The sequence below is a fragment of the Thrips palmi genome, unplaced genomic scaffold (assembly GCF_012932325.1).
Source record: "Thrips palmi isolate BJ-2018 unplaced genomic scaffold, TpBJ-2018v1 HiC_scaffold_10, whole genome shotgun sequence".
Lineage (NCBI taxonomy): Eukaryota > Metazoa > Arthropoda > Insecta > Thysanoptera > Thripidae > Thrips > Thrips palmi.
Window position 1 is genome coordinate 10,435,729 of NW_023144621.1, and position 24,179 is coordinate 10,459,907.

At 56.8% G+C, this 24,179-nt stretch overlaps 2 protein-coding genes across 3 annotated transcripts in view; one reads left to right on the forward strand and one right to left on the reverse strand.

The window, feature by feature from the left end:
• The window catches only part of LOC117652661 (lachesin), an 85,131-nt gene extending 77,887 nt beyond the window's left edge, over positions 1 to 7,244 (forward strand). For both annotated transcript variants that reach the window (XM_034397747.1, XM_034397753.1), the window contains exons 2-10: positions 4,806 to 4,903; positions 5,103 to 5,310; positions 5,459 to 5,620; positions 5,694 to 5,822; positions 5,897 to 6,031; positions 6,105 to 6,254; positions 6,333 to 6,395; positions 6,464 to 6,547; positions 6,620 to 7,244. In XM_034397747.1, the coding sequence (XP_034253638.1) occupies positions 4,806 to 4,903; positions 5,103 to 5,310; positions 5,459 to 5,620; positions 5,694 to 5,822; positions 5,897 to 6,031; positions 6,105 to 6,254; positions 6,333 to 6,395; positions 6,464 to 6,547; positions 6,620 to 6,777 (1,187 nt within the window). In that variant the 3' untranslated portion in view covers positions 6,778 to 7,244. The remainder of the gene's footprint in view (positions 1 to 4,805; positions 4,904 to 5,102; positions 5,311 to 5,458; positions 5,621 to 5,693; positions 5,823 to 5,896; positions 6,032 to 6,104; positions 6,255 to 6,332; positions 6,396 to 6,463; positions 6,548 to 6,619) is intronic.
• The window catches only part of LOC117652675 (neurotrimin-like), a 53,586-nt gene continuing 36,602 nt past the window's right edge, over positions 7,196 to 24,179 (reverse strand). The window contains exons 3-9 of the mRNA XM_034397766.1: positions 22,446 to 22,653; positions 15,992 to 16,150; positions 11,334 to 11,462; positions 10,083 to 10,217; positions 9,140 to 9,289; positions 8,995 to 9,051; positions 7,196 to 8,899 (exon numbers count right to left, since the gene is read on the reverse strand). Coding sequence (XP_034253657.1) covers positions 8,736 to 8,899; positions 8,995 to 9,051; positions 9,140 to 9,289; positions 10,083 to 10,217; positions 11,334 to 11,462; positions 15,992 to 16,150; positions 22,446 to 22,503 — 852 coding nt within the window. The 5' untranslated portion in view covers positions 22,504 to 22,653 and the 3' untranslated portion in view covers positions 7,196 to 8,735. The remainder of the gene's footprint in view (positions 8,900 to 8,994; positions 9,052 to 9,139; positions 9,290 to 10,082; positions 10,218 to 11,333; positions 11,463 to 15,991; positions 16,151 to 22,445; positions 22,654 to 24,179) is intronic.

Consider the following 24,179-nt stretch of genomic DNA (forward strand, 5'->3'; position numbering starts at 1 on the left):
CTGTCCCTGTCGCACGCGCGGGCCGCTCCCACGAAGGGTGGCGACTGAGAGAGAAAGAGAGAGCATGGATCAGACTGCGTCGGACAAGGCGCCCCTCGGCCCGGCATTGGAGAGTTCATTGACGAATCAATCCGCGCGCGCGCGCGCGCGCATGTGTGTGTGTGCGTGTGTGTGTGAGAGAGCGTTAGGCTGATGAATATAATGGCAGGAAGCCATCACTCTGTGTGCGTCTGGAACGGAAATTGGTGGGGTAGGTCCTTGTTCTGGGCAGTGGCATCCCCGCCCAGCTCGGCCCAGCTGGGGTGGCGGCGCGGGCCACTGGCGGCCGCCACGCCGCCACGGCGCTACGGACTGCGAACACCGCGAGACGAATGGGTTGTCGGCCGGCTGGGATCGGATTTTCCGCTGAAAACACAAATACACGCGTCAAGCCGTTGTTTTGGGGCTACGTTGCGTGCGGCGTGCGTGCGGCGTGTCACAACGCAGCCGGGGCCACAGGTCTGGTCCTCCTCATCATCCTATGCATAGCCAGGCCTTCCTTTGCATAACGCTCTTGTGCTGGGTGCACGACGGCATCTGCCTACGCGACGAAGCACGCCCCGCGCCTCGTCAAACGCGGGTTCAAATACTGGTCTAGGGCTGTTTTTTGTGTTGTATTGTGTTTCGCTAAGCCGGAATGGTGATCGGGGCGCGTTTGGCTGAATGCAGGGGCTATGAAATGATTCCCAGGCCTCTGGCCCGTTGTCACTGTGGCCAGGGGCTTTGCTGCTGGCCAACAGACCATGTCAGCAGGGTGGACGCTGGCTGTTCCGGAGTCAGGACGTGCGAGTTCGCCCGGGTGACAGGGAGGGGGGGGGGGGGGGGGGTCCAGGTTGCGGCTGAGGTATGGGGCAGGGCCAGGCAGGGCAGGGCTAACCGCGGAGGACGGATATAAAGCCGTTTGCGAGAGAATAAATCGTATTGCGATTTATACACCGGGCATTGTGGAGTTTTTATTAAAATTACCGCCCGCGCGACCCGCGCACCGCCACAATTTCATTCCGCACGTTCGTGTATTTGTTGGTTTTTGCATCGCCCCCCTCCCACCTCCTCCGTATATTTTTACATGCCATGATCACCACGGGATTGGGGTGTGAAGCCGAAATTAAGAGCGCAGTGCGGACTTGGTGGCCGGGCCTGCCTGGCAGTGTTTCTGGCGAAGGAAGATAAATGTGTCCCGGCTGCCTGCAGCGCGGCGCAGCGCTCTAGCGCCACGGCATCGTTGCTGGCTTCGGGGGGAACAGAGGGCCCAATTATGTCGTTGTTGGTTCGGATGAGGGGCCATTTTTCAGATTGACCCGGGACCTACTTTCCGCGGTGAGCGGCGAAACTCTGAAACAGAGACAACGACGGCGTCGTGCCCCTCCTGCCGGGTGGCGTCGAAGGCCGCAGCCAGCAGTAGGCCGATTCCGAGGGTCACATTGTCTCTCTCGCACCTATATTGGACGCCCCGTGAGTGCGAGAGAGACAGAGCGAGGAAACGACTCTCGGAATCAGTCTGCAGTGAGCCCAAATCCGGGGCGGATTTATCGTGGTGGTGCAGCAGGGCTTGCAGGGCGTGGAACACCGCGGGGCCGCCAGGCAGAGCAGGCAGGCAAGTCGGGCGGTGACAGCGCCGCGCCATATTGCCAAGCATTGCGAAGCATAGCGAAGCCTGTCATCCGACCTGCGCTGCTCCGCCTGCTCCGCCTGCTTCGCCTCAGCGCCATTCCGGCCGCCGAACACGCCGCAACACGCCTGTCTGCGAGCAGCCGCCGTCGAGGCAGGCTTGCCGTAATCGCCAGCGCGGATTTATTTACCGTTTTCCGTTGCGTTTTGCTGTTGTTTTCTCCAGCCGGCTGGCGGTGCGTTTCGCCTTTGCGGCGCCCGAGAGGCACTTTGCAGTGTTGCCTCGTCGTGGCGCCCTCCCGGGGTCCTCCGCGAGTCCTCCGCCGGACGCCGCGACGCAGCGGGGACAGATTGGCGCGCATCACGCGATTCCTCGTGGTGGTGGTGGTGGTGGTGGTGGTGGTGGTGGTGGTGGTGGTGGTGGTGGTGGCGGCGGTTGTGGCAGCAGCACGGCGGCGAGGTGTTGACCGCGAGGCGATTCTCGGCGAGTCACGCCACCGCGCCACCGCGGCGGCGGCACAGTGTGCGCCCCGGGACGGTAGTTGATTGTCTCGTTTGCGACGCGGGGGCGTCACGCGCGTGTGCAGAAGGGTGTGACCCCCCTGCCGCTGCCGCTTCGTGCGCTGCGGCTGTGCCATGGCGCCATGGCAGCGGCGGTCGGCACGGAACCGCACGGAACGGTCTATTATTGCCGATGCACTTTATTGGGGCGGGGACACAAAAAAATAATATCTTGGGGAGAGGAAGAGGGGTAGGGGAACCAACGACAGTTTGGTGCCGTGATAAAAAAAAGAAGTGTAAACAAAAGCAAAAAGTGTCAGAAGACACCCTTTCGTTTCTAATGCGATAATGTGAGAACAGTCTATCGAAACATCAATGGGTTTGCGGTCAGTGCGACCAAAATGTGTTCATGAGAAAAGTTAGCGTGCCGCGTCCGGCCGGGTCACCCTGCCTGTCGGCACTGGAGCGCCTTGGTGCTGTCGGTGGGCACCTGGGGCACGGCGCGGGCAGGGCGTCGCGCCCCCTCCACCGCGGTGTCACACGCTAGGGCCTCTTGGAATAATCGTCTGGAACGCACGCCGCGGCCCACAAGCGTTTCGTCACCCCGTCTCTGTCGCTCCTGCCCGGACGCCTCATGAGTGCGAGAGAGACAGAGCACCGAAAGCGCTGTTCGGCGACAATGCCTCCGAAGGAGGGCACACTCATTGTGTGGCCTCGACCGCCACACCGTCACGGAACGAACGCGCCCCGGACAAATCTTGCCGCCCCTCCCGGCGCCTTCTATAGCACCGGTGGTTTTGTCTGCTGCGGCGCTAAAAAAATCGAAACAATTATTTCCGTTCCGGCTTTCAAAAAAAAAATGCAAACACAATCTTATCGCAGTGCCGCATGCGGTAGCTTTCCAGCCGCGAATAACCCAACCACTTCGCATCGATATCAATGTGGGGAAGTGGTGCGATCAGTAAACAATGAGCACAATGCTGCGTTACGCCGAGTGGGCGAGTGTGTGTGTGTGTGTGTGTGTGCGTGTGTGTGTGGACACGAGGCCCTCCCACTGCATCATCACGATCCCCCTCACCTCTCCCTTTTGACACTTCTTCCTCTTCCCCAGTCACTCCCCGAGGAGGTCGAGAACGGGGGGCATTCACGTCTGCTGATCTGCCAATCTTCGCCCTCCCCGTTGTAGTGCCGCGCTATAGCCGGCTCTGAATCCACACCCCACGCCGCGCGGGGCCGCGCCCGGCCTCCCTCGCAGGGAATGCGGGGCGATGGCCAGGGCCGGGCCGGGGCCGAGGGCTGCCCTTGCCCTGCCGGCCGCCCTCCGAGGGATGGAATGGCTGGATATATATAGGAGGAGAAGGAAGCGGCGCGTCAAAAGTGAAAGGATGCTTTTCAGTGCCTATCGCATCGCAGCGAGCATCGCAGCCTCCCCGCCGCCTCCCTCCGCCCCGCCACTGCTCCTCGGATTGCTCTTGTTAAGTATTCCGGATTAAAGCGCACGGTCTCCCTTCTTGCGGCCTGCACTGCCGGCATTTTCATCACGCGATTATAGTCGAAATTACGATTCCGGCCGCCTGTGGAGGAACACGGCCTGAATCGAAATAAAAGACGCGCGCCTCTCCGGGCGAGGCGGCCGCTGCCTTGGCCGGCCGCTGCCTTCGCCGGCCGCTCTGTCTCCCTCGCGCTAATGGGACGTCCCGTATGTGCGAGAGAGACGGAGCGACGCCTCTCGGAATCAGTCTGCTGCGCAGCGCCCGAGGGGCTGGCCGACGGACCTTCCGCTCCACCGTACCGAAGGCCAGCGTCCCAGCGAGCCCTGCGCGGCCGCCAACACACCGGCCCAACTCCTGCATCACGCACTGCAGCGAGGCATTAGTGCTAAGCCCGTGAGCCTGCCCACCGGCCGGCCAACAGGTACGGACTGCTGCTGCGCTGCTGCTGCGCTGCTGCTCCATCTCAATACCAGAGTGTCACTTTTCCTCGTTACAGTGTGCTAGAGGCCAAGCCAGGCTGCAAGCCAGGCGGGCGGCAAGCCGGGCAGCCAGCCACAGTGTGCCTGTTCATCCTGACGGCGAGGGTGCGGCCCGGCGGCCCTGCGGCCGTGGCGGGCGGACACTCCCGCCTTATGAAGACACACGCCACCCGCGGGAGGCCTCGAGAACCCCGAGGTCCACGCTATCATATTCCACGAGTGCTTCCCTACCTCTTTTTTTTCCTCCCCGTTTTTCGCTTTTGTTTTCGTAGCGCCACTCCCCACACGTCGGTGGGGCGCTCGCCCTTTCGAGAGGGACGCCTCCGCCTCACCTTTACCTCCCTTTTTTTCCGTTCTGCGTCTCGCCGGCCCGCCGCCGGCACTGGTTGCGTTTCGAGGGCCGGCCGGGCAAATAGCGAGTGACATCGGCAAATGTTTGCTGAGCTGGCGGGGCTGACGGGGATGGTGGGGCTGCCGCGAAGAGGGGAAACACAAAGACGGCGTGTTGTTTGGCCACCGCGCCGTAATCGGCTCAGCATGTGGACGTCGTGCTGATACACTGACTCCCATATTGCAAGCCACGTCGCGTATTGCTGCCGTCTGCGCCAGCCCGCCGGCCTGCACTGTTCCGATAACGCTGTCTGCTTCCCAGTGATTGAAACATATTCCTTTCTGCTGTCGACAGATTTGCCCAAGTTCGTGGGCTCCTTGAACAACGTCACCATCGCCGTGGGACGGGAGGCGCTGCTGACGTGCGTCGTGGAGAACCTGTCAAATTACAAGGTACTTTTTTACAGTGCACGTGTGCTTTTTTTTTCTTCGTGTCGGTCTCGGTACCTGGCGCCTCGCGCCGCTTTGTGTTGGCTCGGTGATGGATAGCGGCGCACGCGACCCCCCGCAAGCCACAACGCCCGCCAAGAAAAGATTTCTTTTTTGTTGTTGTTTTATTCTGTGTTCAAAACAATGATATCTCGGTCCGCAGGTGGCGTGGCTGCAGGTGGACACGCAGACCATCCTGACGATCCACGGCAGCGTCATCACCAAGAACCACCGCATCAAGGTGACGCAGACGGACCAGCGCACGTGGCAACTGCACATCCGCGACGTACGCGAGACGGACCGCGGCTACTACATGTGCCAGCTCAACACGGACCCCATGAAGAGCCAGCAGGGCTACCTGGAGGTCGTCGGTGAGCCCCGTTCCCCTTGCCCCGAGCAGTGGCGCCCGGCCCGGCGATACTCCGCGCGCCAGCCGCGCTGCGCTCCGCCCCGAGGCAGGGTGAAGCGCGCGGGGTATCGCCGTGCTCCCTTGCTGACCCGCTCCGCTGTCGTTTGCAGTGCCGCCCAACATCCTGGACGACTACCACACGAGCACGGACATGGTGGAGCGCGAGGGCCACAACGTGTCGATGCGCTGCGAGGCCACGGGGTCGCCGCCGCCAGTCATCATCTGGCGCCGCGAGGACGGCAAGAATATCAAGCTGGGCAACGGCCTCGAAGGTGGGAGCGCACACGGTTCGATTCATTGCCTGCCGTGTCTTTGGTCACCTGTTTCAACTTTGCGTTTGTTTAGAATCGAGCTTTGAGGGATCGCTGCTCACGATCCACCGCGTGGACCGCCTGTCCATGGGCGCCTACCTCTGCATCGCGTCCAACGGGGTGCCGCCGTCCGTCAGCAAACGACTCAAGCTCATTGTACATTGTAAGTTGAACTTTCTGTTTGCATCCACTGTTTGTGACACTCCTCTTTGTTTCACGTTCCATTTTCTGTTTCAGTTCCTCCCATGATCACAATCCCAAACCAGCTCGTCGGAGCAGTACAGGGTCAAAATCTGACGCTGGAGTGCATCTCTGAAGCTTTCCCGAAATCCATCAACTACTGGACCAGGAACGGTGAAATTGTCACAGCCGGTACGTTTTATACCAATATACAGCCCATGCTTGTTTCGTTTTGACCAACATTTCTATTGTTTCGTCTGCCCAGGTCCTCGGCACGAGCCCACCGTGTACGACAAGGACTACACAATCACGATGAGACTCCACATCAGGAATGTCCAAAAGATTGACTTCAATTCTTACAAATGTGTCTCGAAAAACAACCTGGGCGAGACGGATGGTCTCATTCAAGTGGAAGGTGAGTAAAATTCGCACAAGTTTGTGATTTTTTTAAAGGGAAGATTTGTCATGGTTGTGCTTCTTATTCTCCTCACAGAAATACTCCAGCCTTCTACGCCGATGACCACGTCCAGACCATCTCACTCAACGCATCGAAAGGGTAAACGAAGAAATTTCAAACCAAATTACCCCCAAAACGGGTTGCCTTCTAACGCTAATATTTTTCAGGTAAGAAAGGGACCCGCAAGGAGAGTCGGAACGACAACGAAGTGCACCCAGAAAACGACAATACTTCAGAAAAGTACCGCGGTGGTAAGGACGTCTCCCGTTGGCATAATCCGATGCACGCGGCGGAAGTCTGAAAAAACTTGATTTGTGTTGCAGACTTGAAGCGGACCGACGCGGACCTGACAGCGAGGGGTGGGGCGCACTCCAAGGCTGCCTTCTCTTCCGGGACGCCACGGACCTCGCAATTCCTCAATGGTATCGCGTTGAGTCTCATTTCCAGTGTATCCCTGGTTGTGCTCAGATGTTCCATTTAAGTTTTAAGTCAGAATGGCCCACCACAAATCTCCACTGCCCTGTCAGGTGAAATGAAAAACTAAGGGGTAAACTCAATAACGTTGTAATGGACTGGTTTGTTTAAAAACAAAAGCCCCAGTGGAAAGCTTATTGGTTCTGCTACCGCCGCCTGGGAGGTAGGCAACACAAGGCACCGGTGTGCAACAGGTTGCCTATCCTCGGGTTTGCAGGCGCTCGTCAGGAACTGTCCCTGTTTTACATATCTTCCAGTTTTTGTTGTTTCAAAGTGTTGGCGCACGCACATAGAAAACAAATTGTGTTACTTTAAGGCAGTTCTTGAGATTAATTGGATTACTGTATGTGTGTTTAACGAAAGAATGTACGAAACAGTCAGAATGTGCTTCCTTTATAGGTTGAATAATTAAAATAGCAGCAAAGTTTTATAAAATTTCATCCTTGCATTATTTAATAAAACACATTCGCATAATACTATCTTATACATTAGTAAACACAGATTCCCTAGCAGCACCTGAAGGCCGTTTCCGGCATTCCCATACACAAGTTTGACCGAGTCCCTTCCATTACAATGGACGCTGGAGCCAAAACAGAATAACCATGGTAGAGTACCAGCCAATGTGCTGCCAATGTACTTCCAATGTACTTGACTCTTGACTCGCTGCGCCGAGTCGCGAGGAGTATCGGCAAGAATCAACAAGTTCCTCGCGCGCGGGGTATACGCTATCATTTATATCCACTAGCAGACTAAAGTAACATATTCACACTTTTGATTGCATTTCCAAACTATGAAATTCGTTTCTGACGAATCATATGTCAGTCTACTCTTGATTAATCTTTAGACATCGTTTCAAAATGTTTTTTTAAATATTTCAATTCATTATAGAAAATAAGCTCATATTCATGCAAGGAGAGATAAGACCAAATCACAAAGATTCGGTTGATATGTAGGCTAGTCTTTTCATTCCGTCTGAAACAAGGGCAAAAAATCTATTCTGCGCAAGACAGCGCTTCTCCCTAGCAAGCCGTACTGTGAAGCAGTAGTCCGCAGTAGTCTAATTCATAGTAAAACGGATTCGCTCTTGACGAGCACTTTAAAGAGGCTCACGACCCCTATCAAATAGTAAATTTCTTCCCAGAGAAATTTCCTTGAGAGGCAAACAATGTACACGGTGCTCTGGAAACGTGTCAAGTTTTTTTTCCTGAGACTACTTATTGCTCTCTTTGGGATGTTCTAAAACTTCACACCCAGCAAATTTGTTAACATTTCATGAGAGAAATGTACGACTGTAGAATAGTTAACAAATGACAGTGTCTTGACAGAAACTAGAGATAAATTTTCTAATTTCGAATCTACTGACAGCAACTACGCAAGAAGTGAATAAGAGTAGATCTGCCATTTCGGTACCTTTCTAACAGCGGATTTTCTAACATCGATGGTATGTTCGACGCGAATTAAACTAACGCCATCCTAGCGACATAAGCATCCGAATGAGTATTTAAAAAGAAAAATAATGACTGCGGCCCCCCAATACAAGTACTCTTTTATCCGTCCTTTGAATGACATGTCACACCTAACACGCGCTATGGCACACAAAATATTAGCTAGCATTAATTTGCTGTTTTCTGAGCAAAACATTCGTGTACATCGTATAATCTTAGTCGGTAGGAGTACAGTTACTTATTTACAGCTTAAATACAAGATACTAATATAGTACCAACATCAAATTAGTCTAAAGTAAATTAAAAACTTCCGACTGAGTTGGGTAGGAGAGCTTAGCGCCACGTGGTTCTAGTGACAAATAATCTATTTACAGACAATAATCTAGTCAATTCAGGAGGTTCGGTAAAAAAAAACCAGACTAGCTCACAGCAATTCCATGTACCCGAATGCACCTATCATAGTCCGCAGAGCTCGTCGTCTTAAAGTACGGTGTATTTACAATCAGTGCCGCGGCGTCAGTCACAGCCTCGCAACGGGCTTGCCGCAAGAGATCCAAAGGAGGGAGGTGACGAGCAGGAAGACGTTGGCGGTGCCCCGGGGGGCGGGTGAAGACGACGCCGTCGACTCTTCCGCGTCGGGGATCTCCACGCTGTTCTCGCTCACCGGACGACCAAGATACTTTCCTGCAAAACAAACAGACAATGTGCAACTTTTATCTTCTTTCACAAATGAAGAGAAGATGTAAGGATCGAGTTTATCAAACAGATTGATAGCATACCTTTCGTGTGCTTGGGTAGTTTGGTGGAAGACAGGCCCCAGTCCGGAGTCTTGACGTCTGCAAACAGAGAAAATGGTTCAATTGGCTTTTGATCGTGACAAACAAGAGTTGGTGAAGCGAAGGGGGAACGAGACGGGGGACTCACGGTCGACTTTGATGCTCTGTTCGGTCTCTCCGAGGTAGTTCTTGCTCACACACTTGTACTCGCCCAGGTCCTCGAGCGCAACGCTTTTGATGGTGAGCCGCATGCTGATGGAGTACGCAGAGTCTATCGTTTCCGTCTGGTAACCAGGACCTGAAAACAGGAACTCAATATGAGAATTTTTCAAAGGTATCATAACAGTAATTTTTCTGGCCTCCCTGGAGGACTAAATATACATTTTGCACTCGCAAAGCCAAAGGGATTAGAAAACAGTCTATAGAGAAAAGGGTAAATGTTTGGAAGGTTGCTGCGTAGCTTGAAGGAAGAGCATTGCTCAAGAAGAAAAGGGACGAAGAAAAAGTGAAGACTGGAAGGGCGGTATTATTTGAACCCAGAGTCGCCGAGAGTCCCTTTGGATGCTCCGCTAAGGAGCCCTTAGTGTCTCGCCGCCATCACCATGTGTCATGCAGACGACTTCACATCGCCGAGGTGGGCCGGGGAAGGGCGTGCGTGGCTCCCAGAGGGAAGCCCATCAAGAAGAAAGGAAAGCGGAAGAAAAGAGGAGGGAAACGTAGGGAAATACGCGGCACTGGTTTTCATTGACAAACGCGGCCGGGGCAAGATCGCTGTAGCAAGAAATTGTTATTCGTGTCGCGGTCTGGGGGCCCAGGGCAAGGCCCAGGGCCGAGGAGGGACCAGGGCCAGGAGGCCCCACCGGGACGAGCACCAAAACGTTCTGATTGAAGCTATTGTCACAAACGGGCACGCCTCCTTGGCCGCGTGTGTTGGGGAGTGCGCACTCACACAGACACGCGCACACATACAGAGTCGTGGCGAAGTAACAAGCGAGCGACGTTCCATCCCCCGGCGCGCAACGCTGGTGTGAAGACTGGATGACAGTCTGATGGCTCCTGGACGGCACGGCGATTTGTCGGATTCGACTCACCTTTGACGAGCGTGTTGTCCCCTCTGACCCAGTAGTTGATGGACTTGGGGAAGGCCTGCGACAGGCACTGCAGGACGAGCTGTCGGCCCACACGCGCGCCGACCAGCTGGCTGGGGACCTCGATCACCGGCGGGACTGCAACAGAAGAAAACATTTTGAAAGGTGCGTGGTGCGCGTGGCGTCTGCCGCACTGGCTCAGAGTTTCGCACTCGCCTCCCATCCATCGGCACGGGCCGACGTCCCGTCACGGGCAGAGAAAGAGAGCGAGAGGGACACAGACAGACGGACAGACAGACAGAGAGGGAGAGGGCGCCTGTCTGCAGCAAATCATGACAAACTGGCCTCCGCCTTTACAGCCGCACTGCAGCCTGCAGTGCGCGACGTGGCGCCGCGAAAACAAAGCCCGACCACCTTGATCACCGCCAGCCGCAGTGTTGTTGTTGTTGGACTTTAATCCCGAACTACGACGAGGCGTCCTCAGAGACAGCGCGCCGCGCCGCCGCATATTCGCGGACGAACAAAAGATCAAAGCGTTGGTCTTTCCCATCCGAATCGCGCGCCGAGTGCTGCCTGCCAGCCCCGTCTGCCCCGCCTGTCTCGCGCGGGCACACCGCGGCGGCCGCAGTCGTGGCCGCGCTGGCATTCCTCTGTGACTCGCCCCACGCCGCCAGCCCCGCCAGCCCCGCCAGCCCCGCCAGCCCCGCCCGAGGTGTAACATTCCCGGAATGAACATTCAACGGCGCCATTATCAAAAAGTGGCGCAAACAAGGGCGGGGGGAATGCGGCCTGGGAGGGGGAGGGAGGACGGCGTCGTCGTCCCCTCGGCCTCCTCGGCTTTCTCCGCGAGGAATTCGGAAGACAACAATCGCGTGGCCAATCGCCGAGGCCTCCAAGGCCGTCGTCGTCATGGCCGTCGTCACGGCCATCGCTGTGTTCCGTGTCCCTCTCCGATTCTTCGGCCGCCCCATGTCTCGGCCCGGCGCCGCCCCGCGCCGCCCCGCGCCGCCCCGCGCGTCCCCACGGAGCTATCAGCAGTTTATGTCTGTAAAATTATTCCAATAGAGGAAGGGGTGCATCGGAGGGGGAGGGGTGGCGTTCGAAGGCCAGGGTAAAAGAAGGCATAGGAATAAGACACAACACGAGGGACGGGGAGGAGTGACGGCACGCCGTCTCGCTGAGGGCGCGAGGAAAAACAGGAGTCCAGCCGGTGAAGGGAAAAAAGAAAGAAAGAAAAAGGTAATGTGTACTTACATTCGACGGTGAGGAAAATGCGCTTGCTGACGGACGGGGGCACTCCGTTGGAGGCGATGCAAAGGTACGCTCCCATGTGCTCCCGGGTCACGCGGGGAATCGTGTAGTTCTGGCCCTCCACCGCCATCACTGCAACAGGAAACACAGTCACGGTTCCATAATTTGCCAACATTTCAACAACACAATGGGCCTGAAGTGTTTTTTTTCTGTCAGTAGCTTCGTGACCACACATCCCCTAGTGCAGCCAAATTAAATTCCCCCTCGACCTTTCAGGAGCCGCAAGTTGCTTCGCCCAAAATGTCAGCAAACACATGATACGGACCACTTTTCCTGCACGTCGCCTCGTCTTTTTCATTTTTTTATGTTGGCCACGCCGCAGCGGGGAGCCGCTACGACGACACTGCGACACACTCGGGCTGCCTCGCGAGGCCTGCGAGGCTCGCAAGGAGCCGTGAAGGTCACCGCGGCGAGGGAAGCAGAAGCTCGTAAGCTGGAAAGGCTGAGGAGCCTTTGCCAGTGTGGCGGCCCTGCTGTGCTGTGGACTGATTCCGAGACTTGTTTTCGTCGCCACTCTTTCTCTCTCTCCCTTGCACTCATGGCGTCCCTTATAGGTGAGAGAGAAAGTGACGAAAATGACTCCCGGAATCAGTCTACTGCTGCGCTGCTATCGGGGTGTAAATCTAGATCCACTGGCGGCGGTGGCAGTGAGCAGGCCCTCCGAAGGCAGTCGGGATAATGAATTCCATGTTCATCAGCAGGTGCCTGGTGTCATTAGGGTCCGCGCGGCCAACGACACCCCGCGCGGCACGCGACCCCGCCGAACGGACGACGCCTTGAGCGCCTCGAGCACCGCGATGAGCAGCGGGGCTTTGGGCTGCCGTGTCCTTCGGGCTGGAAGGACGACTCCGCACTCAGCCTGGCGCTTTAGTTACAGAACGGCTTACTTCCAACGACAAATTTGTTTTCTGGTTTAGTCCGTTCGTAAAGCAAGTTTTTCCTACAGAGGCCGGCAACCTTTCGCATGTTCCGCATAGCCTTGCTATGTGCGTCGCGCGGCGGTGCGGCAGTCTTCGACACGGAAGCGAGCGCCGCGACGACAGGCGACACGGCCGCCGCATTAGCAGCGTGCGAGGCTCGCCATGAATAAAGAGGTGCCGCTGTGTCCCACGCCGCGTCCTCGCCGGCCGCTCGGCAGATCCCCGCGGAGCCGCGGAGCGGATCACGTGACACCTTCCAGTGCAGCAGTACAACACAACACTGTAGTCGCAGCAGCTGGCCGCAGGGCCTCGCACTGCTGCAACTTGAGGCACGTGACTCACCCCCTTGGCCCTCCGGGCGGCGAGGGCGGTGAGGGAGGCGAGGGCGCGGGCAAAGCCATCGGCAAAGCCGGTGTAACGGCGCGGCGAGAACGCACGGCGCGGTTCACAAAGCCGGGCGACGACGACGCCGTCGCCACTCGGCGTGTTCGGTGTTCGTCAGTGGCGGAACACCGACAACAACAACATTCCAGCGCCGCAATCACTGCAGCCATGAAAGGGCACGGCCTGCCCGCCCGCCCTGTACAAGGGGTAAGCAGGGTGGTATCGGGGTTCGAAGGGCGGGGCGGCTCACGGGGCGGGGCGGGGCGGGTGGCACAGGGCTGCTATTAGTAACTACGCAACTTATCGGCGCCTTGTTAGCGACCGCCACACTGGGGTGGGTAACCGCAGCCGCAGCTGGGCGGGCCGCCCCGCCCCGCCCCGCCTCCTCCTCGGACCTGGGGCTGAGCCCGCAGCAAAACGGCGAAAGGCGATCGGAAGCAGCGAACCGGAGACTCTCAGGGCCGTCCTTGATGAGCGGTGCAGCAGACTGATTCCGAGTGTCGTTTTCGTCGCTCTGCCTCTCTCATGGGACGTTCCGTGTGTGAGAGGGACAGACCGGTGAGAACGACTCTCCGAACCTGTCTCCTGGCAGCGTGGATTCAATTAGCCGGCCGGACGATCTGGACATTTGTTTTCGGGGAATAAACGTGTACCGCGAGTAGCTGCGGCGCCGCCCGCCGGGCCATGGCCGGGCCGCGCTAATGCCTCCAAGTTGGAGTGCAGATCCGCTATCGCTGCAGTCGCGGTGTGCAGCGGGCGGCAGGAAGCGAGTCGAGTTACATTGAGGGGGAGCGAGAGATGTGCGATCGGGGATCAGGGGGAGGGGGTGGGGGTGGTCGGCGGGGGCGCGGTGCTCGGCGACGACTTTATCTGGGATTATTACGTCGACGACGGCGCTGATGAAGGAGTGACGGCAGGGCCTCGGGCAGGACGCAAGGCGGGACGGTGCACGGAGGACCTGGTGGCGCGGCACGGCACGGCACGGCACGGCGCAGCGATCGAGGGTGAAAGTACCGCGAGATACAATCAGCCGCACGCGCCGTACCGCTATTTTGGGGAGTTTGTTGTTGTGAACGGGCCGCGACACGCCACGCCACGCCACGCCATGCCGAACTGGGTAATGACTGGCACTGCGTTGATGCGAGGGCGTAGCGCCGCGTAGCGTGAGTTCGGGAACGGCTCGGCGCTTTACACCCACACTGGAAAAAGCCCCCTTCGATTAACGTGTGGCGGGGCGGGCTGTCCTGTCCGATACCGGCTGTGTGTCTTTGTGGCGAGTTGCAGCACGGAAAAAAGGAATTCGTTGACCCAACGAAAATAATCGTTGATTCCGTGATAACCGAAAAAAATTTGTTTGAGTAACGAAAAGTTTGTTCACGTAACGAATAATTTGTTGGTATGACGAACAATTCGTTGGCGGAGCAAAAAAGTTAGTTGGAGTGACAAAATCATGACTGTGTTCCTTTGACGAATCTTTTGGTTGCGCTAAAAGATTATTAGTTTTGCCAACAAAAATTTCGTTACTCAAACAAAGTTTTCGTAACTCCAACAAATATTTTCGGTTATCACGGAATCAACGCTCATTTTCGTTGGGTCAACGAATTCCTTTTTTCCGTGAGTGTCCGCGCAAGCGAGGCGCACCACACCTGTTGCGGGACGCGTCCACCGAGACAGTGTGGCCACCGCGCCGGACCAGCATTTCCCACATCGATTGTCTACCCGTTCGGGCCGAGTCGGACCCGCCCCGACCCGCCCGACGCGTTCAAGTCTCTAGGCACCCGCGGGGGGCAGCTTGGCGACTCAACCGCCAATCAAGCGATTGTTGAATGTAACAGTTCTCGGGCGAGTTCACCTTTGTTTCTCCAGCCGAGCTCCGCCCTCGGCGTCCCCTCGGCGTCCCCTCGCCCCGCCGTCCCTACACCCTACCTCGTACTTATCGAAAGGAAACCACCCCTAGCAGCCCTAGCAGCCCCGCAGCACGGTAAGCACGACGCGTTGTAATAGCCCCGACGTTTCTTTTTGGAACGGCGCCGTCCTCGCCGGACTGTTTATTTATACGGCAGCGCTGCGTCGCGGCGCGTCCGGCCGACGCACTGCACTGCAGCACTGCAAGTGGAAAGCCAAATTGGACGTAAAACGACTTTGTCAGAAAGAAATTGAATAATACCGGACATAGCCTTACACAGTGCAGGCCTATTGAAAGAAAGTTGGTTTTGTCTTCATGTGTTAGGTTTGCAAAGGATGAAATCGGATGAAATAGTTCTTACTACCCTCAAAGTACTTGGTAACGTTTTTACAGTGACGTTTGCTTCCTGAAGGATGTCATTACCAGTGTGTGGTCCTGCGCTGACGCCGCTGACTGAATGCGGGCTTATTGATTACATGCTCTCTTTGCCGCCAAAAAAGAGACAAAACCGACGTCGGGACAGGCAGCTGTCAATAAAATCACAACCCGACACTATACTGTAATAACAATTTGCCGCGGTATCGAGATCGGCCGGGCAACAATGGCTTCCGAAGCGGATGCACGCGGGCGACAGTCCGGCGATAGTCCGGCGATAGTCCGGCGATAGTCCGGCGATAGTCCGGCGCGGGGACAGGCGGTGCGCCGCGACAGCAGCGACAGCAGCGACAGCACGCACGTCGTGTCAACAGGACGCTCGTCATTTAGCCGATTGTCACCCGGCCCGCCCGACCACGCATGGCGCCAGTCCGGCCGGGTGATCTCTGATCCCTGATTTCTTTATTGAGTGTGTTTTGCGATCGTCGCCCCAGATAGTGCTGGCGCGGTGCCACGCCACTGGGAGGCCGGCGGCTGCCGAGGGCTGCCGGGGGCAGCCGGGGGCTGCAACGTGAATGCAGAGCCAAGCAACCACCTTCGTGCCAATCAAGGCCGTCTTCCTTATTGATTGCCCGTCGGGGCGAAGCACGGCGAAGGCCGCGGAGGCCGTGAGGGCCGAGGTGGCGAGTGTACTGCAGGCCTTGCACCGCCTCGCCGCCGTGCGCGGGCTGAGGCGTCGGATCCTGCTAACAATCCATTAGCGCCTCACGCGAAGGCAGCGCCGCGCCGCGCCACGCCAAGCGGCCGCCCCACTTCCAGGGCCTGACAAGCTGGCGACAGGCGGGGGGCAGGCGGGGGGCAGGCGGGGGGCAGGCGGGGGGCAGGCGGGGCGTGGTGCAGCACCGCGACGACACAAGGTCGAGACGACGCAGTGAGCAGCGTGCGGCTTGCGGGACTCGGCGACCACTGCAGACTGGTTCTGTCTCTGTCGCACGGAGGCGGCCCACAAGTCCTACCTTCCTTGCCCGACGGCAGGTACAGCGGCGCGCCCCCCTCGCGCTTCCACGTGATGTTGGGCTGCGGCGAGCCGTTGGCCACGCAGCGCAGCGTGGCGTTGCTCAGCTCGCGGACCACGAGGTCCGTGCTCGTCGGGTAGTCCAGGATGTCCGGGGGCACTGCAAAAAACAACAACAACATCAGAAACAAGCGGAGAAAAGGGTGCACGGTCGTTATTTAGATAGCGAGGAAGATGAGGTTCGCCGCAACACGCGTGCCGCGCGAGTCTTTAAGCAGCGCCGCACCACAGTATTACTCATCACGAATGAGGAAGGGTAAATAGGCGGGACGGGGCGAGGCGGGGCGGGGCAGGGTGGGGCGGGGCAGGGCGAGATGGGCGGCTTACACAAACGGAAGCCAAAACCTATCCTCCCCTAGCATAAGCCGGCTGCTGCTTCGTTACCTCAACCCCACACTCACACCCCCGCGACGACTCTCCCTCCCTCTGCCTCCCTCTGCCTCCCTCCCGCTGGGCCCGCGCTGCTGGAGCAACGCCGAGGCGTTTGCCGGCGCGCGTGCCCCGTGATCGGATCGCCTCCTCTCCGTCTGAAACAATATTCAAACCCTTTCCTTGCGGTAGAGAGGTGATCCGCTCTAACCCCACCCGCCCCGCTCCACCCCGCTCCACCCCGCCCCACCCCGCCCCACCCCGCCTCCCGCCGGGGCCCTTGCCGCCCCTCCTTAAGCCCTGACTGCTCATTTCCATGCTATTACAGTAATCGAGAGTCCCCCAGGCCCTATGGTCCACGCCGGGCGGGCCGGGCGGGCCGGGCCTCGGGCCGGGCAGGACGAGTAGGGTCGGGCTGGGCAAATAGAGCCGTGGACGGCCCGGCCCGGCCCGGCCCACGCGGCCAGTCTGGCAATAATCAGGCAGGCCGAAGGCGAGCCGATAAGGAATCCATTATTATCATAATGCCACTCGGCGGGGCTCGGCGACCATTCACCTGGCATGTAATGCTGTGCTGCTTTACCCGCTTTCGTTGAAACCGCGTGGTTTCAATTCCGACCGATTCGAAAGGCAGCCAGCGCGGCACTCCGTAACGAGGCCTTATCTATGCGACCGTAATCGCGGTCCTTTTCGCGGCGAAAGCACCGCCATCTCTCTCGCACTCACAGAGCGTCTCGACGGGTTTCGAGAGAGACAGAGCGATGAGGTCGTCCACCGTCCTCATCCCGTCTGGTTAACCTCAGAACGAACGGCTAAACTGCGCGTAAGTGGTAATATCGTGTAAACAAAGCGCGGCGCGCCGACGGGGACAAAACTTTGGCGCGGCATTGCGGCGCTGCGGCATTCAGACGAAAAGCCGTCCCTGTTGATCTACGCCCTTCGCCCCTCCCGCCCTTCAGTTCCTCGGGGGCCGTCAGGGCCGTCAGGGCCTTCAGGGAGGAGGGCGGCGCGGCCCTGGCCATTGAAGCACCGCGATCTTCGCGCCCAGCCAGCGTTCGCATCACACCGCCCGGGGAAACAAAGACAAAAAAAGACGGGAGCCGATTTGACGTACCTAAATATAACTTGCCCAACCTATTTTAACCTTCCTAAATAAAAATAGTAAATTAAAAAATTCAATAAAAATATTGGCATATTTCAGCAACGGGTAGGTCAAAACCGAGGGCGGTGCACCGATGCACCCCGCTACCCGGGTGGAAGGATCTATAGTGAAACTGCAGTTTAAACTGTAGTGCCAAAACTACAGTTCCTGAACTGCAGTTTTTGGTAAGAACAAAGTGCAGAATAAGTCCAGTTTCAGTTTGCTCATGGATCTGTAGTTTGCTGTGTATGCAAACTGCTTTCTAACTGAACTGCTATTTATTGACCAGGTATTAAGTATTATCTGCAGTTAAAAAGTGAAGTTAAAAGTTTTTTAATACTACTCTACTTTAATAGTCCACTACTGAAGATCCGCCTTCACTTATATCTGCAGCAGGATCTACAAAGGAAATAAAGTTTCTGCTCATACCTTTTTACACAATGACAAACTAGTTGAATGTTTACAACAATTTGTAGTAATTTTTCAATTAAGGCATAGTTTAAGATGTCAAGCACTGCAACTTGAAATGAAGAAACAAAAACAATTACATTGAGTGATTAAAATAATATAAGGATTGAAAAGGAAATATCTCTTAGAAGTTTCAGTTATTTCTTTTAAAGGTTTACGTTGAAATACTTGACGTTGCAGACTTTTAGAAGACACGACTAAACTTTCATATAAAAACCTATATGGCTGGATGTAACCAATTTTTAAAATACTATCTGGTTATCTGTTTGCTTATTTTATAATGTTCCGTATTGGTCAGGTAGCATGTGACAAAGTATCGTGGAAATCAACAAGCCACAAAATTTAGCCAGCTTGACGCCAAACAAGGTCAAACTAAGTGGCATCAAATTCATTATGACCGGATGATAAAATGTCAGACACAAGTAAAACTAGAAAGCATTATAGGACAGTGCGTCTCAGAAGTTAAAAAGGTAACGACTCCAGTCGTTGAAAATTAAGACCTTGAAGGCTCTCTGAATTAAATCACTCCATGGTGTCTTGGTTTCTGAGACAAATTCATTATAAATTACATTTAGGACAAGTGAATTTCACTCCCAGTACAGAGTGGCTTACAGTAAAACTGTAGTTTTCTAGCAGTTAAATTCTAGTTTCTGAGGAAAGCCGGCCTTTCCATGTGGTCGAGTAGCCAAGCCCCTGTCCACAAGGAAGCTCAGTAGTGCAGTGGTCAAGGCCTCTGCTTCACAAGCCATGGGTCCGAGGTTCAACTCCCGGCAACAACCAAACCAAACACACAATTAACATGAAGTCAATCACCTAAGGGGTCAGAGGGAGGAAGAGTCCCCTCAAAACAAGGTTCAAAAATTAAAAATTTTGAATTTTGAACCAAAATTTGAAACTGCAGATTGTCTTCTCTTTTGAACTAACTCTGGCTGTGTAATTAAACTACAGTAAAACTGTACTTTGAACTATAGTCAACTGATCTGAAGACTAGGACAACCTGGGTCAAAAACTATAGTTGTCCGAAATAACTGGTAGTTTTTTTGCAGTTTAATTGTAGTTTACTACACTTCAACTGTAGTTGAACTACACTTTACCTGCAATTACACAATACATTACAGTAATTTAAAGTATGAAAAAAAGTATTTAAAAATTAAGTTGAACATTACAAAAAATCTATATTTTTTCAATATAGTTTAAACTGCAGATCCTTCCACCCGGGTATCATCTTCCAGACATACAAAATGTAAAGAAAAATGTTGAACTCTACGCCCCCTCCTTTCAAATGTCGGGAAGATGATCGGCGCAGGACGCAGCACCTGCAAGGGCGAAGCGTGTCAAGATGAGGAGGACGAGGTGCAAGGCGGGGAAGACAATGAGGAAGGGGGAGGCATACACGCGGAGGGTGGCGGGGGAGGAGCAGGCGGCCCCGATCGCACGCGATGGTGCTAGTGATAAATGTGCGCCAGAGATAAACATATCGCAACACGGGCCTCCGCCGCACCCCGCCCCGCCACGCCCCGCCTCGCCCCGCCACGCCCCACCACGCCCCACCACGCCCTGCGCGAGTCACAAGGAGGCCGCCGGCAGGCCGCTGGCCAGCCCAAGGCACTCCTCGGGGAGGGGGCGGCTGGCGGTGACCCCCCCGAATCCTTTTCCCCGTCCGGAATCCTGGCGCATAAATTCCTGGGGCAACACTCGCGATGACATTCCCCCTTCCCTTTCCACTACACTGTGTCTTCGGCGGCACGCGCCAGGCGCACCCCTTCGCATGTGACAACAAAAAAAAACACCGCATCTGGTTTTGTTTTTGGTTCGTTTCTGTTGTACCGGCGCAGAAACGCCGCTGTCCGTGATGGGGCCAAGTAAGTGAAGGCGAGAATTGTGAAAGGTGGCGGGGCGGGGCGGGGCAGGGCGGGGTGGGTGGCAGCGTGTAATTAAGCGTGGCATGGTATTACTCATTGCTGATTGTGGCGCGTCCGCCCCGCCCCGCCCTGCCCCGCCTCACGTACTGCCCACGCCGTGCACTTCAAGCCGCCTTGAATAAGAAAGGCTGCAAGTGGGCTAGCCTCGGCAAGCCTGGGAAATGGCGGGGGTGGCTCGTAAACAGAACTGCACTTCGGGAGGGAGAACTCAAATATGCCGAAGAATGAGAAATGTCGGCACTGGTCCGATGCGGGGTGAGTGAGGTGCGCCACGTAAAACAGTGTTCTCGTCAATGCGAACATTCCACGATGCTCCAGTGAGTGTCCAAGGGGTTATCCACCTCAGCCTGCATACTGGAAAAAATCCGTAACTTGCTGCTGGACAATTCGTCCAAGCAGACTAAGTCGTTTTGCGGGTGGTAGAGTGCAGGCCCCGGAGTCCAGGCCCCGGAGTTTAGGCCGCGGAGTCCAGGCCCCGGAGTCCAGGACCCGGAGTCCAGGCCCCGGAGTCCAGGACCCGGAGTCCAGGCCCCGGAGTCTAGGCCGCGGAGTCCAGGCCCCGGAGTCTAGGCCGCGGAGTCCAGGCCCCGGAGTCCAGGACCCGGAGTCCAGGACCCGGAGTCCAGGACCCGGAGTCCAGGACCCGGAGTCCAGGCCCCGGACACGGGCCGGAGGTGCCACGCGACGCTCTCACCGCAGCTTTAGCGCGGTGAATCGATTCAAATTATCTCCATCAGACACCCGCACGCCGTGCCTCGCAGCGCCACGCGGCGTCACGCCACGCCGTGCCAAGCCGGGGTCCCAAACCTCGACGAAATGGCTGTCATTTGGGGCCTGGCGTGCCGGGTGACATTATTTGAAGGGCTCCATGCAGAGGTTATTACCCAACAAGGCCATCCAGCTTTTGTCCACACCAAACAACTCGCACTTCTGCACACTTCGGACATGCCAACTCTGCATTAAAATCGGCACCCGTGCGCCAAATTGTTTTTGGACATCGCCGCGCCGACGACGGCGGAAATTGTTTCTCCCGGTCACGACGACGATTTTCTCGCAGTGTCGGATCTTTCCTTTCTTCCCTTTTTTCGATTATGCCGAAGGGGAGTGCTGCAGGTGTACTTAGGTCAGGGATGTGTGCGCCAGCTGTCCACTCCCACGGCCGGCCGGTGCGTCGCTGCGTCGTCGCGTCGGGTTGTTTCCAGATCGGGGGCGTCCCTTAAACGACCAACCGACTGCAATCGCACGTTTTCGCCTAACGCACAAATTCTTTTTTTTTTGTCCAGCCTTGCTCCCGACTCGAGTGCCAGCAGCATAATTGTCTGTGTAGGTGGTTTATGCGCGGGGCAGGCGCAGGGTCTTCCTCTCGGGGTGGATGGCGGCGCCTCGGAGCAGGCAAGCCAGGCAAGCCAAGCGAGCGACTGCCGCCGGCGTGTCTGTCTGTTCGCGCACTGGCGGCACGGCGGCACGGCGGCACGGCTCCACGGCGCAGCAGGGGCACGTTTTACAGCCGCCCGTTTTAAACGTGAAGAGACATGGCGAATAATAAGCGGGGCAGGAATTGGGGCGTCAAGGCAGACAGCAGAGAGAGAGAGAGAGAGAGAGAGAGAGAGAGAGAGAGAGAGAGAGAGAGAGAGAGAGAGAGAGAGAGAGAGAGAGAAAAGGAGAGAGAGGCCATCCGCCGCGGCCACTTGCTCGACGATGACCGCCACGCCGGCCGACCGGCCGACTGGGCCAAGGCCGTCGCATCGTGTGCCCGGCGGGCGTTAGATGGCGTTAGACCGAACGCGGCGCTCTTTTTTCCGCTCTCCAGACAATGGCGTGGCGCGGCACGGCGTGGCACGCGGGGAGCGGTGGTCAGCAGGCCCGGTGTAGGGATTTAAAGCCTGGTAAATTTACCGGTAAGAAACAGTTATTTACCGGTAATTTACGGTAATTTACCCGGACCCCGGTAAAATAGGTAAAAAACGAGAATATTGAATTTTCGCGTATTTGTCTTCACCTTTTCGGTAATGTTTTCGTGTTTTCGTTTTTCGCGTTTTTGTTTCCGTTTTCGTGGTTTCGTTTTCGTTTCCCTTTCGACAATGGCGTGGCACGGCACGGCGTGGCACGCAGGGAGCGGTGGTCAGCAGGCCCGGTTGGTGCGGAGAGACCTGGACTCCGGACTCTTACTTCGGGCCGCGTCGGGCCAACGGCGCTCATCGGGGCGCTCAGCGCCTGGCAGGCAGGCAACACGCGACGTGGCTGTGCGCCGTGTTGCCTATCCACTGATCCGCGGGCGCGGCGTCGCCGCGCTGCTGTCGAGGTGTCCGATAAGGCTGGATGGGGACGCCGCGGACGGACGGCAGGACGACGGCCAGCCAGTGACGCGCACTTCCCGAGATTGCGACTTTAGAACAATCGGACCGTCATCTCATCCTGGCGGTCCTGGCCGTCCTGGCGGCCCGGCGGCATGGCCGAGGCGCCAATCCAGGCGGCACAAACTACAAAACACTCACCGACCACGTCCAGATAGCCCTGCTGGCTCTTCATGGGGTCCGTGTTGATCTGGCACATGTACCAGCCGCGGTCCGACTCGCGCACGTCCTTGATGTGCACCTTCCAGGTGCGCGGGTCGCTCTGCGACACGCCGATGCGGTGGTTCTTGGTGATGACGTGGCTGGCGATGGTGAGGATGGTCTGCGTGTCCACGCGCAGCCATGCGACCTGCAACAGGAACAAGTGTCTGCAGGAAGCTTTGTCTCTCTCGCACCTTTCCGGGCCGCCCCTGGCGGTGCGAGGGAGACAAAGCGGTGCCTCTTGAAACGGGACACGGCGCGTGCGGTCCGCTGCCCCATCCCCCTCGGGCCGCCTCGCCACGGCAGCGCGTGTCAAATCGCATTTCACGGATGCAGGGCGGCTGTTGTGCGGAGTGACGGAGATGGAGACGGAGTGACGCCACCCTTCTTTGTTTTCCGCGTTTTGCCGCTGTCAGATTCACCCCGTATCGGTTTCCGCCGCCCCGCGCAGCCCCGCCCAGCCCCGCGCCTTCCCCCAGGGCAGCTCTGGCCCGCATCGGCTGCACTGTCAGACACCCGACTGCACTGCGGAGGCTGGGGCAGACTATCGCGTTCACGCAAAAAATAATAAATGTAAAGCTACCAAAACAAAAGGGCTGGATTGCTAAGTTTGGATGCCGCATGTCACGCGTTACTTAAAATCCACGCAAAAAGGAAAAACACGACACCGCATGAGCCGGCGGGGTGCCGGCCGGCACGGCCTCTCGGGTGAATATCGGCTTCAGGCAGGCCGACCCGAGCCACTCAGTCCCCAGCGCCCTAAGACGGGTGAACTACGAACGGGCCCAAGGGCGCAGCTTCGACAAGCCGGCGCGTAGGGTACCGAACTTCATTGACCCGCCCTAAAGAGAAAAGAGAAACAAAAAGGAAAAAAAAAACGCTGAGACTTTTCTCAAGGGCACACCTGATTGCCGGACTGGCGTGGCGGTCCTTCGCCCTGCTTGCCCTGCTTCGTCCTTCGTCCTTCGCAACAGCAGCGCCATCATTACCCCGCGCAAGTGACGCCGCCAACTTTGGGGCTGACACCAGCAGATGGCACGGCCGGGCGCGGCCGGCACGGCGACACGGCGCGGAGCAGGTGAGCGTTGGCCTCATCGCCCCCGCTTAGGCCGCGTGAATATCGGAGCAACAGACAACAAACACACACACGCACAACACACACACACACACACACACACACACACACACACACACACAAGCACACACACACAAGCACACACACACGCGCGCGCATACGTGGGCCTTTGCCTCGTTCCTAGTAGGTGAAGGTCGCAAAGCTGATTGAAAACTGGGGAGCAGGAAGAGGAGGAGAACTAAAAACTCTCATCGGATAGAAAATTTATGGCCTGCTAGTCCACGGCCCTGCTGTGGACGACGACGGCAGCGGGAAGAGGACAAAGCCCCCCCCCCCCCCCAACCCCTTCATTTTCTTTATGTTTTTGCAATGGTTTTATTTTGGTATTGTGTGCACGCCTTTGGCTGATAACTACTACACCATGCAGGTTGTAGGGTGGCCCGATGGCCGTTGCAACTTGCAGCATTGCCGTGTTGTCCGAGCGGCGCAGTGTGTGCGTGTGTTTGTGGGTGTGTGTTTGCTCGCCGAGTTGACTCGGTTGACTCTGCCAGGGCCAGGCCCGAAGGCCCAGGACTGGTACTTGCAAGGGCCGCATCAGC